This window comes from Ylistrum balloti, unplaced genomic scaffold (assembly GCF_031769215.1).
Source record: "Ylistrum balloti isolate Yb309-2 unplaced genomic scaffold, AGI_CSIRO_Ybal_v1 Utg370790, whole genome shotgun sequence".
Lineage (NCBI taxonomy): Eukaryota > Metazoa > Mollusca > Bivalvia > Pectinida > Pectinidae > Ylistrum > Ylistrum balloti.
In genome coordinates this window covers 648,260-664,674 of record NW_026782461.1, presented here as the reverse complement: position 1 = coordinate 664,674, position 16,415 = coordinate 648,260, and the positions used below count along the sequence as shown (strand labels likewise).

The following is a 16,415-nucleotide window of genomic DNA, read 5'->3' as shown; positions in this document are numbered from 1 at the left end:
AGGCACAGGTAATGCTGCTAGTAAAATGTATCGGTATAGCAAAAGGCAAACCTATATCTACAGAAAAATAAATTAAATGATTCCTCCACAGAGGTAGGTGGTAAAAACAGATTTCTACAAAATTCCCTAGAAAGCAGTGATTTATAAAGAGTGAAGTGGTATAGGCCCACACTGGACATGCAACATGCACAACACCCAGGATAAAGTAAACCTATGTGTTATCTAGTAGTGTCCCCTGAATCACAACTTGTTAGACCAAAGTGAAACTCAAAAACGAAAACATTTTTCTTATAATGAAACCTTGATCCATCATCTTTGATTTGCTACCCCAAACTTGAAAACAATTTGTAGGCCTACAAACTCTAGATACTTAACCTTGAAAATAACCATTAATTAACTGGTTTCTCAAATGCTGATAATCAGCTATCTTTGAAACTTAAAAGACAATATCATCTATCTTGCACTTGTAACAGTTAATGCTGAACTCACAAAAAAAATCAGTGAACTTTATACCACCAAATTAATAAGTTGACCTCAACACCAACTATAAACCTGGTTCCAGTTTCATGAATGTGATTTAAATATAACTTTTCCTCAAATTTGACCCTAGGAACACATTAACGAAGTTAATCCAAAATTGAAAGCTAATGCTTTACCCAACTATTTATTAAAAAAACACCTGGACATTTACCTACCATTACAATGCAAGTGTCAAAGAATAGTTCCTGATCTATTTACTCTACAGGATTTTATTTTTAGTTTTTGTCACAATCAATTGTGATTTAGATAAAACATTAAATTGTGGATAAATAACCAGAACCATTTTGACTTCAAGAGAATGGGGACATCAGTAAGAGAATCTACATACCAGAGATGAGAAATGATACAAGGGAGAAAGATATGCTGAGAACCTGAGATGTGGCACATATAGAATCTGTATACAGAGTAAGGAGGAAGATGAGGAAAGGACACAAGCAAGGACTAAATGTATACAGATCGTCCCTAAACACAATGGGATCTACAATCTAATACAATATTATGTTAACATCTATACCATAAGTCTCGCATGCAAAAACAACATACTGAGTTTAGATTAGCAAACTAGTTTTGATTTTTTCATCCTTGCAAGAGAAAAACAAATTATTGCATTATTCCTTGGACATGGCTATCCCAAGATGTGGGGAAAACCTACATTTGAATCAAAGTACATATTTAGCAAAAGAACCTTCACTAGGTAAAGTGAAAAATAATTACATTGAAATTGTGATAAAAGTACAACATAAAATATTCAACACCCCTGATAAAAACACTGTTAAATCTTTTTAAAATGTGATAGAAACATTAAATTTATCGCCGAAATGTTATCCTAACAAAATGGCACGGTCCTAATAAAATCACATACCCTTTATCCTAGGCTTGTGTTGATATTGCAAACTGTTAATAAGAATCTATAAAGCATCTGCTGATTGGCAAACTAACTGACTTAAAAAAGCTTGCTGACAGGCAAATTTATTTCCTTCAATTAATCTGAACTATTTGCTATAACATTTTTTTAGATAACCAATCCATACGCATGCCATCTATGCTGTTTTTTTTTTATTTTTTCAGTCAAACATTGAATAAGATCATAGTCCTGACACCGTTTCGATTTCCTCAACAGCTCTATGTATTGAACCCTACTTTGTATATCTATGTAGACACCAACTACATAACGCTGTACATATCATCCTTCAGTTTTTATATTGTGTAGATTTTTAGACCCACTCCCTTGTGGTTTAAACCTTTCAGTCATTTTTCCCCTTGATATAGTACATGTGCCTGTCCCTAAGTGGACAATGCCTTTGGTAATCTATATTGTAAGTCTTATCTTCAAAATTCGTACAAAAATTACAATTGCTGGATTTCAAATAAACTTGGCAACAGTTTTCAACATACAAACCATAATTTCTATACATCATACGTCATGATTAAAAAACTCAGGATTCTGACAATGTATAAAAGGGTAAAATTCTCCAATAACACAATGCTAGAGAAGGTTTCAATGAGCCCAGCCAAAACACTATAATACATTTCAAGACTATACAAACACAGGAATTTGAATTTTTTTTCTTTTGTCAATTTTGGCAAATTATAACCCTACACGAAAGTCACATTAAATTGTGAACATGCTATCTAGGAGATGCATTGTAGCTTTTTTCTCTTAGGTTAAAATGAGCCAAGACTCACAAAATTACATTCATGGGTTAGTATAAGTCACAACCTACAAAACAGTTCTTGTCACTGTACGAAGTAGGAAAACACTGTTCGAAAACCTGGGCACTTCAACACAACCCTTCACATGAAAAGGTTCAGCACTTCCAAATACACAAGACTCGATATTCAACATCAATCCCTTGCAAATTACCTTACTTATATACAGACAAATGTGATATATAGTTTACTCTATGTGTCAAAATTAATTGCTGAAATTGAGAACATGGCAGCAGGACATCTATTTATAGCAGAACTGTTGTCATGGTGATAAGTGGATATTATATATATATTGGTATTTACACCTCTTTGTTCTCTTATGATGGATGAATATATGCCTTTTGTAAAGGAAAATTACATTTCATGAGAAAAGTCAGTAAATAATGCAATAATTTCACAAAACATGATTTTTCACTTCTTAAATACAACTTTCAATGGCACCACTGACATTTTAAAAGAGAAAAAATATATATTTACAATTTAACATATTAATGGCAATTCATAATGCAAATTATATATCTTGCACAATATCATATACACATAATTAAAGATCCTAGTCATAAAAATCTGATCAAATTGAAGATCTGCTGCATCAAAATGTACATACAATATTTGGTGTATGTACATGCCCTGATTGGCCAGTGCTATTACATAAGTCTCCTGGTGAAATCCTCAACAAGCACATTCACACATCAAAAACACTGTTGTGCAATGCAAACTTCACACACTTCCTTTGATGAAGGTATGTGGCCCTTTGGCACACTCCTCAATAACTTGTATACACATCACCCAGAAACTCACTCTTCTCAGTGATATACATTGTACACTCGGCACTTAGACACATACACCACACTAAAAACCTTGAAGAAGCATATCCCTCTGTGACACATTCAGTTTGTTGGTGACACATCTCTCTGAGATGCACTCCCCTAAATGACATAAACCATTGATGACATGTCTCTTGGAGACTCACACCCATCAAGGACACAAACTATTGCTGACAAATTACTTGGGCATGTACAGCATTGATGATGCATCCCTCAGAGAAGCTGAACCCTTTGTTACACACATCCTTGGTTGGTGACACATCCCTCGCAGCAGATGTACACACCATGACACATAGTATCAGTGACACATTCCTTGGAGACGCATACCATTGATGACACATCCAATGAAAATGCACTTAACTTTGTTACAACATGGGTGAAACATCCTCTTGAGATAAAATCCCCTCTGTGACACCAAAATTGGTGACAAACTCCTTGGGAGATATTCACAACCCTTTTGTGACACATCTGTTTGAAATGCACACCATTTACGACACACCCCTTGGAAATGCACAGCCTCCTGTGACATGTACACAAACTATTGGTTGGTGACACATGTCAGAGATGTACACTTGACACACACCATGATGACACATTTCTCAGAGATGCAGATCTCTCAATGACACATAACAATGGTGACACATCTCTTTAAGATGCACACCTCTCTGTGACACACATCATTGGTGTCACTTTCCTTGATGATTCTTGTCCCTCAGTGACAACACCTTTGTTGATACATCCCTTGAAGATGTTCACTCTTCCATGATGCACATCATTGGTGAGAAATGCACATTCCTTTCTCTTACACACCATCGGAAACACTCATCCTTCAATTACACACACCTCTTAGCAGCACATGCTCAAGGCTGATACACATCATACGTTCTTGCTGTCAATCACAACTGCCTTTCATATACTTGCATACAACTAAAAGTATGAAAATTTATCACAACATCTTTACAGTTACATCTAGAGTAAAACAGATACAAAATATTGTTTGACACTTTCCATAGTTGAAATTTTTCAATATTTAATTCAAATACCTGTGACAGGATTGTGGAAATGTTTGCTTGTTATGCTAGGCACTAACATCATATGATACAAGTTACTGATATTTCCCTTGTATCAGAGAAGCCAACTCCATTGAGAACAAATTGTCACTATCAATTTGAACTGAATTCAAATACTCGGTGCATAAATAATTGAATTTCCACGTTAAAAAGCCTTAATAGTAATAGAGGAAAGAAAAAAAACTGTTAAAACACTCTTTTTAGATCAATCTTATTCAACAAATTTTTGACTCATTATATTGGTAGTCTATACTTTGATAAACCAAACAAAATCTCACAAAAAATATCGTGAATGAAGAATTCTTCATAGATATCTTAACAGAGGCAGTATTTCTTAACACTACTGCTGAGATGTAGAAGTGCAAGCACTTTCTTTCAATATAAGTTCTAAACATACATTTATATTCGGAGAAGGAGAAAAAAATCACCCCAATTGATCTCTTTTAACCCTTTAATCTCTGTAAAAGAGATGTGTAACTAAAAGCTCATTTTTATTCTAGGAAAGAGTTCGAGTATTTCAAGAGCGGTCAAACTTCACTTCATGTATGAATAATTTACAAAGGGAAATAACTTTGTATTTGGTATAAGATTCAGTACATAACAAGTACTTATTCCCATTTCCGTACATGACATGTATTCATTCTCATACACTGTTGAGAAACAAATCCTGAATTGAAACTGCTTTTCCATTGGGTCACTGACTAAACTTTCAATCAGAAATATGCTTTTAACGAATGGCATTAATTTTCAATAATTCAACTTTCTAAGATACATCAAAATAATTTCAAAGTGGTAAGAAACAAGTTTGAAAGATTATTTCTAAAAATATTTTCAAAAATAAAGAAAAAAAAAACACTGGTGGATAATTTAAAGTAAATTTTCTTGCTGTCTTGATCCCTCTTTTTAGCGATGCAAAAATATTTGACAAAACATTTCTTTTTTAACTTTTGGCAGAGTATACTTGTTCAACAAAAGAGTATTGCCGGAAAAAAGGAGGTGGAGCAATATTGGTCAATTTCGAACATTCTCTGTAAGTACCAAACAAACCGAAAAAATAACATTCATACACAACCATTAAAATAGCAGAGATTGCACACTCCTCTGTCACAGACTTAAACACATTGGGAAACGAATGATATCTGAACATACATATATATGAACAATTAATATGACCCTCGGTATTGGACCTCAATTTCACAAAAAAAAAAAATGTTGTTGATTAACCACTAAAACACATTCAGATTCCACAAAGATGTTCTTCGTCACATGAACATATACAGCATATTCCCTCACAGGTCAAATTCTGGTGATAAATATATTGAGTTATTACATAATAATGTAACAATGAAAAATCTCCAGATCTTCATTTGCTAAATGTACATTATGTGGTAAGTTTTAGAAGGTGATGTGGAACATCCACGTGAAATGTGAAAAAATAAGATTTAGTGATTATCTGGCTCCAAACTCCGATGTATCGAGAGATCCAGCTCTGCTTGCAGCAAGAGACGATTGACCTTTGGCCTCAGAAAGAGATGATCAATCTCGGACTTCAGAGATAGCTGACCTTCTCATAGTTGACCTCTGAGTTCAGGTTTGCCTTGATGGTCCTCAGATGAGTAAATGTAATGCAACATGACAACAAATGACAATTAATGCCAAGAATTTTATCTTGGGCATCGATACAGTCACTGGACGTTTCCATGTAAATCTCAAATATATTCTGATGTGTAGAGAAAGACAACACAGCTGTTATATTTTGTACACCAGACTCCACAAGTGCTTGAGAGACTTGGCGTGGACAGGGATGGTGGTCTTGAGGACCTGATCAGAGCTGACTACATCACAGAAACATACACACACCAAATCACTCAAAAGAGTAGCGGTTCATCATATTGTACAAGAGTGGATTCCTATAGGGGTCCTGAATCTGGTTATCTGGTGCTGCTGCAGCCCCAGTGTTTGGACGAGGCACAAAGTCCCGATCCTGTGTGACCCCTGACCCTGTAGGATGTGTAAGTTTTGCGGAGGCAGCTGCTGCAGCTGCATATTGCTTATCATTCATAGAGTTCACAAAGCTATAAGGGCTGTTCTGATAGAATCCACGTGGAGGGTAGTCACGGTCAAACATGGTGTGTTGAGGAGCCACCCCATGGGGCAGAAACGGGCTATTGGTGCTGTCCCCCATGTGTTGTGGATGATAAATAGGCTCACGGTTGTACATATACTTGTCCAAATTAAATGATGTGTTCATATTAATACTACTGAACATTTCCGACGTGGATGTTTGAGGAAAAGCACGTGAAAAGTCAGTGATTCCTGAGGCCGTTTGACGATATCTCTCCTCTAACGACTTCTGGCTTGTGCCACACTGTGTGCGTGTGTACTCCTGTAAAGCAGGTGCAGTTGGGTAACCATGACTGCCAAAATAACCAAAATCAAATCTCTCCATGGGAAATGTTTCATGTGGTAATTCTGGGCGAGTTGTCGACTGAGTTAATCCGGGGAACATATTTCTTTCTGCAACACTTCGTCGAGAAGGATCAAACATGAACTCTCGCCCACTGAGGTAGTTGTCCTTGGTGAAAAGTGGGGAGGATGTGGAGTTTGCGGGACGGTCCCGCTGAAGATATGGTGGTTGGGACCAGTGAGCAGGCCGTACTTCCTGCCCAGCTACACCAGCCCATGAGTTGAATGGATTCCTGGCCATGGTTTGCGCCGTCACTGCTGCTGGACCTGGAAACATGTCCTCACGTGGAGGTACAGTTGTAGGGCGCCGCAGCAATGATGCAGAGTTTGAATGTGATGCAAGCGCAGAATCAGCCATGCGATGAAGGTTTTGTAATGCGTTTGGATCACTTTGGGCAAGGAAGGGAGTAGTCATCCTCTGACGTTGTAACAAAGCATCATTCTCTGCAAAGCGCATGAAGGAGGAGGAGGAGGTCGTAGTGGTAGAAGTGCTGGCAGAAACAGGAGGGAATATGTTCTCAGTCTGTCTAATGACTGGCGTTTCCCTGGTAGAAGGAGTGGGAGTTGGGGTTGGCATGTACGAAGTGATAGCACTTAGACTGTCATACACATTGTCTGGGATTCTTTCTGATGGCCGCAGAGGGCTGACACTGCGGCTGGGTTGATAGTGGTTCTCATGCTGCCTATCACACTCCAAGATCTCCATGCGTTTGTTAGACATGTCAGTGCCTTGAACAGGCTGAGACTGGATCTCCTCGGGAGGAATCTCTGGAGTTGTTGTCAGGTTAAGAGGAGGTGCTGTAGCACTGAGGTTAAGGGGAGGTAAGTCTTTGTCCTGGGGAGTAGACGGAATGTCTATGGCTCTGTCACCTGTTGTGTCTAATCTGTCTAGACGAGATACCTCGTCCTCAGAACGTGCAGTGGAATCAAACTGCTGCAGATACTGACCAAGGTATTCTTTGTCCACTTCTGGCATGGTTGACTCGGATTGTGAGCCCCCAAAGTCTCCATTTGCAGGACCAGTAACAACAGAGGTGGCTACTCCTTCTGCCAGAGCTGTTTGTTTGGAGAGATCATCAGGCTCAGTCTTGGATATAGTAACAGCCAAAGCATCGAGAGCATCATGATCCCTCTTAACCTCTGTCCCACTGTCAGCTTGTGACTCTGAGCGCCTGTAAGGCTGGGATATATTGTCCCCAAAGTCACTTTCCAGACGTGGCTCTCCTCCGGAATGACTCTGCACACTGTGGATGTTCTCACTATTGGCCACAGACTTTGGTGGAGTGGATTCAAAGTCCCTCCCTGGTGTGTCTATATCCTCTGGTCCCGACTCTATGTCCCCCTCATCACTGTCTACAACTGGAGGGGGGCGAGGAGCCGGAGGAGGCTTGAGCTCCTCCTCAAAGTCTGTGTCTATACCACTGCTTATCCTGTCACTGTCCTCATCCACCTTACTTTGTACGTCAGAGAGAGGCTCAGCTACAGGAACAGCAGAATCTAATACTGTCTCTGTTACCTCTTCTTCTTCCTTTGATTGTTTCTCTGCTGGTGTCATATCTACACTATCTTCTCCAATATCCTCTTCTTCTACTTTCTCTTCAGATTTCTCTGGAACTAAATCCTCATCAACTTCCTGTGCTGGCTGTTCTGGCTTCTCTGACTCTGAAACATTACCCATGCCATGTTCTTCAACATATTTAATCACATCAACAAAAGCTGGATCGCCCAAGTCAGTTACCTCCTTACTTTCTTCAATCACTTTATCTTGGTCTCTACATGGTAGATCAAAACTGTCTTTCTCCTTTTCCTCTCCTTCATCATCATCCTCACGATACTCATCAGTTTCATCCAGATCCTCTGCAACTACTGGTTCCTTTTTCTTTTTCTTGGCCTTTGGTTTCTTCCTACTACCAGGGCTCTTTTTGGACGCGGCAGCTTTGGTTCGAGGAGATCGTTTTGGTGCTGGTTTTGTTTCTGATTTGGCTGGTAGTTCCTCCTCTTGCTCTACTTTAGCTTTCCGACCCTTTTTGGAGGCTGGTGCTTTCTTTCCTTTCGCAGCTTTGGATACAGCCGCCTTTGAAACTGCTGCTTTTGGTGATTTAGGTGTATTAGATTTTGGTGTTGAAGCTTTTGGTGTTGAAGATTTTGGAGTGGTTAATTTTGGGGAGGTTGATTTTGTGCCTTTAGGAGTGACTGCCTTGGGTGAGGTGCCTTTAGGAGAAGCTGCCTTTGGCGATGTGCCTTTTGGAGTATATTTTTTCTTGCCCTTTGTCTTTCCTTTTGGTTTGGCTTTCATTACCTCAGTTACATCCTCAGACACATCTTCAGCCACAACATCGGATGGTCCAGGAACTATACTACTTGAAGAGCCAACCTCCTCAGTTTCAACTTTCATTTTGTGTTCTTCCTTTGATTTCACCTCCTCTTCCTCTTCTTTTTCCTCCACTTTTACAACTTTTGGTTTCTTTTTCCGTTTAACAACCTTTTTCTTTTCTGTTTCTGGTTTTTGTTGTTCATCCTTTGTGCTTTCTTTACCTGCTGTCAAGTCAATGTTTTCTTGATCTGTTGGCTGGTCAAAACTCTCTTGGACTACTGGCACATCAATACCAGACTCTTGGCTTTTAGGCAGGTCAGGTGAAGTATCTTTGTCCATATCTTTGTTCTCTGTCACAACAGGTTTCTCGTTCTCACTCTTGTCAACATTGTTGACCCTGAACGACTTGAGAGACTTGTCTTGGAACAGCGGCAGCAGTGCATCACTGTCCATTTCGTCATCAGACTTAAACTCGTACAGGTCCATTGGGTTCTGAGATCTGTTGACAGGAGACAGAGGCTTCTTCTCTGGTTGTTGGGAGCCATTGCTATCTGTACCAGTTGCACTGCCAACTGTGGCAGAAGCTGGTTTTCGAACTCCATCAATGGCTACCACGTGATTGGAGGCTTCTTTGGAGGGAGGGATGATATTGTGGAACTTACGCAAGTGATACTGTAGTGAGCTTTTCTGTCGACATGCAAAATCACATAAGTCACATTTAACTGGTTTTTCATTTGTGTGCTGTCGCATGTGAATTTTCAAATTGTCCGCATGTCGGAAAGCTCTACCACAGATACGACAACCAAACTTCCTTTCACCTGAAATAAAGCAAAAAAAGGTTATTTGCATTGGAAATAGATAAATTAACATTAGTTAAACAATATTTATGTAACATGTACATCAACATCCTCACTCCCATGGATATGAGTATGTAAACCTTTTTTGTATCTGTTGAAAAATTCTTAAGATATGGCATTTATTCAGGACAGAACGCCATTGGATAAGACAGGACACAAATATATATTTGTATGGATAACTTCACTATATGCCAGCTGACACCCCCCCCCCCTCCCTCCTCCTTCCCCATCCAATAACATGAAAATGAATACAAGACCCTGAAGATTACATCTTTTTTCTTTGTGGATAATGTAGTAAACAAGATGTTTGTTATGCCTTTCCCAGATCTAGAGTCATCACAGACAATGATGAATTACCTGCACCCTGTGAATAAGTTTTACTGTTCCACAATTAAATTCTCCAATTTTACAATTTGACAGTCCCCTACTGAGTGAGACATTATACACCAAGGAACTAATTATAGACATTTAATGTTTGACAGACCCATCCCATTCAATATTATTGGTGCTACTATTGCTAATAAATCTGCTGGATGTATACATCAACAAATGGTGCCATATTACAATTAAATCACATGTGATGACATGTATTCCATAGCATTTCATGATTTAACTAAATCAGGTGGTAGAAATGTAAATGATTCTGTAATATTCTTCTTATATCAATACTTCAATGCCTGATAAAACCTTTTCCTTGATGCATTTCATGATCAAAATGTAAGTCGGAGTGACCATGATTTAAAGATGGAACTCGATAGTGACAGAAACAAAATGGGTTCTGGCAACTGGTACACTGGCCAATTGCCCTCCCTAAGCTAACCAATAATATGACATGGGAATACATACTAAACAAATCATTACCGGTATGTTCAAAAAAATAAAGGCGTCTTCTGACTGACAATATAATAAAAGCTGAGAATGTTATCATTGATGTTAGATATCACAGGTGAGAAAGTTATCACTGATGTTAGATATCACAGGTGAGAATGTTATCACTGATGTTAGATATCACAGGTGAGAATGTTATCACTGATGTTAGATATAACAGGTGAGAATGTTATCACTGATGTTAGATATAACAGGTGAGAATGTTATACTTTGACATTTGTTACCAATCCAGTTGATGTACATGATGTTACTTTCACTACACAGCCTATACTAACAAAATTATGGTGAGAATGTTATCACTGATGTTAGATATAACAGGTGAGAATGTTATCACTGATGTTAGATATAACAGGTGAGAATGTTATCACTGATGTTAGATATGACAGGTGAGAATGTTATCACTGATGTTAGATATAACAGGTGAGAATGTTATCACTGATGTTAGATATAACAGGTGAGAATGTTATCACTGATGTTAGATATAACAGGTGAGAATGTTATCACAGATGTTAGATATCACAGGTGAGAATGTTATCACAGATGTTAGATATCACAGATGTTAGATGTTAGATATCACAGGTGAGAATGGTATTGATGTTAGATATAACAGGTGAGAATGTTATCACTGATGTTAGATATCACAGGTGAGAATGTTATCACTGATGTTAGATATCACAGGTGAGAATGTTATCACTGATGTTAGATATGACAGGTGAGAATGTTATCACTGATGTTAGATATAACAGGTGAGAATGTTATCACTGATGTTAGATATAACAGGTGAGAATGTTATCACTGATGTTAGATATAACATGTGAGAATGCAGGGTTTTCCAGAAGAGCCGGTCACCGGCCAATTTGACCGGCTACTTTGATCATTTGCCCGCCTACACCAATCCAGTTCCGTAATAATGTTCCGTACATGACTACACGTACATGGCAGGCCAGCCTCCTACTTTCACTACACAGCCTACTACTAACAAAATTATGGAAAACCCTGAGAATGTTATCACTGATGTTAGATATAACAGGTGAGAATGTTATCACTGATGTTAGATATAACAGGTGAGAATGGTATCACTGTTATGTTAGATATCACAGGTGAGAAATGTTATCACTGATGTTAGATATCACAGGTGAGAATGTTATTGATGTTAGATATAACACGTGAAAATGTTATCATTGATGTTAAATATAACAGGTGAGAATGGTATTGATGTTAGATATAACAGGTGAGAATGTTATCACTGATGTTAGATATAACATGTGAGAATGTTATCACTGATGTTAGATATCACAGGTGAGAATGTTATCACTGATGTTAGATATCACAGGTGAGAATGTTATCACTGATGTTAGATATAACAGGTGAGAATGTTATCACTGATGTTAGATATAACAGGTGAGAATGTTATCACTGATGTTAGATATAACAGGTGAGAATGTTATCACTGATGTTAGATATAACATGTGAGAATGTTATCACAGATGTTAGATATCACAGGTGAGAATGTTATCACTGATGTTAGATATCACAGGTGAGAATGTTATCACAGATGTTAGATATCACAGGTGAGAATGTTATCACTGATGTTAGATATCACAGGTGAGAATGTTATCACAGATGTTAGATATCACAGGTGAGAATGTTATCACTGATGTTAAATATAACAGGTGAGAATGGTATTGATGTTAGATATAACAGGTGAGAATGTTATCACTGATGTTAGATATAACAGGTGAGAATGTTATCACTGATGTTAGATATAACAGGTGAGAATGTTATCACTGATGTTAGATATCACAGGTGAGAATGGTATTGATGTTAGATATAACAGGTGAGAATGTTATCACTGATGTTAGATATAACAGGTGAGAATGGTATTGATGTTAGATACAAGAGGTGAGAATTTTATCACTGATGTTAGATATCACAGGTGAGAATGTTATTGATGTTAGATATAACACGTGAAAATGTTATCATTGATGTTAAATATAACAGGTGATATAACAGGTGAGAATGGTATTGATGTTAGATACAAGAGGTGAGAATGTTATCACTGATGTTAGATATCACAGGTGAGAATGGTATTGATGTTAGATATAACAGGTGAGAAGGAGATCACTGATGTAATCAGTAGGTGTGAAGGTTATCATTGTAGGTAACATTTCAGATATATAGGTAGCAGTCTATACATTTATAAAAAAAAATCATGTATGTACAAAAAAAAAATTTAATTAGTAATTGTATGAAATTATTTTAAATTTAGCTAATTTGTAAAAGAGCATGTGGAAAGAGGCCTTGTTCAACTTCAGCGAATTTCTTTCCTTGACGAAGATAAATCAATTGTGATGAATATTTTGAAACAAAAGATTCCACAATGATCTTCTGATCTCTGGGCAATACAAATAAGATGAAAGCTATATATGCAACATTGGAATAGACACAAACCTGTGTGTGTGATGAGATGACGTTCTAAGTGGCTCCTTTTGAAGAATGCAAATGTACATGCTTCCTGACTACACATAAATTTCTTGTCAGCAATTTGATGGAATTCTTCTTGATGATTTTTTAAATGTTTCTTGGATCGGAAATCCTTTGTACAATCATTGATATTGCACTTAAATGGGCGAGAGGGGTCATGTATCACCTTGTGTCCTCTTAGGGCAGTGTTTGTTTTGAACCGTTTGTCACAATTTGGGCACTTAAAAGGTCGCTCTTCTGAATGCCATTTTAAATGTCTTCGCATACTGTCTTCAGTGTAAAACATTTTCTCACAATCTGGATGCACACAACGCACATGCTTAACCTTTTCCCCATGGATATTAGCCATATGCTTTTTAAGATTGGCTTTGTAGTTCGATTCGTAGCTGCACTTTTCACAATGGAAGCGTTTTGGTGCATCTGGATTATGGCGTATGATATGGGATTTGAGAGATGATTCATATTTGAATTCTTTGCTGCAGTGAGTACATATGAAAGGGACCGGCCCTGCACATTCCTCCATGTGTTTCTCCAAGGTTACTTCTGTACATTTGACGTAACGACTACACTTTCGACACAACTTAAAGTCTGTTCTGTCCTTGTGCTCCCTGTGACAATGGTCCTTGAGGCTGTCATGAGTGTCTGAAATAAATGTGCATCGCAAACACACATAAATACCATGAGTCCTCATATGGCGAGCTAGCATGGCCCGCTTTGGTGTTGCATATGTACAATGCTGACACCTATACTGAGCCTCCCCAGCTGTGCCTGTTTCTATCTTTTTTATCTCCTGGTTTTGCAATAACATAGTAGCTTTCACATCCTTGATGTTCTCCTCATTTTCAGCCGGTCCATTGGTCTTATTTTCCGACTCAACCCCACTGGAGCTGGCCCTTGTGGGAGACATTGGCCCCTCCCCCTTAAGAATGCTGACCACACACTTCCGCAGATGGCGAGTGTTGGCCCCCTTGCTGTGAGATACATGACCACAGTGCTGACATGTGATCACCACTGGGGGCCTCTTTACAACTGGAATAGCTGGCAACTGAGATGAACTCTCAGCTGCATCCGTCTCTTTATTTTCCTCTTTCACTTCTTTGAGAGAATCTTCCTCTTTTTCTACTTTTTCGGAAATTTCTTTCTTCCCATCAAGGTCTTTCTTATCATCATGCCCACTTTCCTGATTTTGAATAATGCTCTTTTTCTTTTTAGTAGCTTTCTTTTTCACTTCTACTGGTTTCACATCCGTTGGTTTATCCTGTATTTCCCCACTTGTCTCGTTTTTCACTACGGAACTACTACACTCCTCTGTTGTAACGTCAGTGTTCTTTTCTAATTCTTCTTTCAGTGTAATTTTCGGTTTTTTGATGGCTTTCTTTTTCTTTTTTACATCAGATGTCTCTTTTTTACAGACAGGAGGATTTGATTTACTGTCCATTGATTCACCGTCCTCTGTGTTCTTTTGTTCAATACTGTCATTATCAGTGGCAAGAACTCTGTCCTCTTGGCTTATTCTATCTAAACAGTTACTCACATTGTTTCCTCCATTAGCGATATCTGTTGGAGGAATATTCTCATTAACAGCTGTCTTTGGTTTTTTAGCAGCAGGTTTCTTCCTTGGTTTTTTCCCTTTTTTCTGGACAGTTTCTGATTTTGCATCCTCCGCACCACCTTCAACAACAATGCTTTCCTTGGTAGACTCTGTTAATGAATCAGCTGTCATTTCTGCTTTTGCTTCTGTTGTTTTGCCTTCTGCCTTTTTACGTTTTTTCTTAACTGGTTTTTTCACTATTACTTCCTCAGGTACTGGCTCTACTGCTTCTACATTCTCTTCTTCCTCAATGTCATCATCCTCAAACAGAAGCTTTCTTTTCCTGATAGGGGACTTTTTCATGACTGATGGTTTGCCGACAACATCCTTCTTTTTACCAGATTCTGAATCCTCCTTTACTGGCCAATCATTTTCCTCCTCACTATGATATTTCCTGTTTTTCTTTGGTGTACGTTTAGAAACTCTTGGTGAAGAAGCATCTGATTTACTAGAAGTATCCAAATCATCATTGTCCACATCATTATGCAACTCTTCAACATTGTTTTCAATAGCTACTTTTGATTTTGATGATTTTTTCTGAGATTTTTTGGAAGGCAATGATTTATTAATGGATTTCTTTTTCTTTGGTGGGGATGGATCAAGTACAGCAGGCTCCATGCTATCAATTTCCTCTTTGAGTTCATCAGTGCCGTTTAACTCACTGTGGATTGTATCTTTAGACTTTGAAAGTTTTGGTGATGTTTTCTTTTTGGTTGTTCCAGGTTTTGATTTCACAGGCTTCTTTGTGTCAGAATTTTCTGGTTTTGGAGTTTTTGGTTTAGCTGTCTTTTTCTTTTTTGTGGTGTTATTGCTATTTATCTGAGTGCTTGTAGCTGGTATATCAGCTTTTTCACTAACAATTACATTATTCACTGATTGTTCTACATCTTCAGTCTTACAGTCAGGAGGTGGTATTGGAGAGAGTACTGTTTTTTCCTCTGTCAACATCTCTCTTTCCTTGTCACATGCCTCTTCATCACCCAAAGGACTGACCTCCTGTCCAAGACAATTACCCAAATCTTTGCATTTGTTCAGTTCTTTGCAATGTACATTCTCTGCCTCCTCCACATCAGGTCCATGAGTTATCTCCTCTTCCTGCATTGCACAGGTGGCACCATCGTCACTGCCTTTAGGACTGCTGATATCGTCACAGTGATGATTAGTTCCTGAGGGATCCATTTCATTGTTGCTGCTTCCATCTGGAATAACATTATTTTTTTGGTGATAACTTGCTGCTATGCGGTTCACATAGTCAGGATTGACAATTCCTGGCTCCCGCACACGGGGCTTATCAATCCGCTTAGGCTCCTTATAGGTCCTCATTCTGGTAAATTCATGTTTTTTTGAGGTGTGTTATCCCATACTGTGACTGGTCAAGACTGGAGAGGTCTTCATCTGGCCATCTGAAAATATACAAAAATTTAAGGAAACCGAAAAATATAAATATTATATCAATTTGTTATGATAAAATTTTCAGATAAGAAAACCTACAGAACCTGATTTATGTGTTTGAAGCCTTTTGGTCACATTTTCATGTCTAAAGGGATCATAGTTTCAAAAACCATATTTACACTAAATATGATGTACAAAATTATATCTCAAAATTTAAGAATGACATATAAGAAGCAGACCTGTTCTCCAGAAATGTTCATAAGTTGGATCATAAAA

At 38.1% G+C, this 16,415-nt stretch overlaps 1 protein-coding gene across 1 annotated transcript; it reads right to left on the bottom strand.

Annotated features, from left to right (window-relative positions):
* Window positions 1-6,011: 6,011 nt before the first annotated feature.
* LOC132558427 (uncharacterized) lies at window positions 6,012-16,070 on the bottom strand. Its single transcript, XM_060222995.1, has 2 exons — window positions 13,124-16,070; window positions 6,012-9,745 (listed from the first exon to the last, which is right to left on the bottom strand). Exons 1-2 carry the CDS (start codon window positions 16,068-16,070, stop codon window positions 6,012-6,014), a joined length of 6,681 nt encoding a protein of 2,226 aa, XP_060078978.1.
* Window positions 16,071-16,415: the final 345 nt, after the last annotated feature.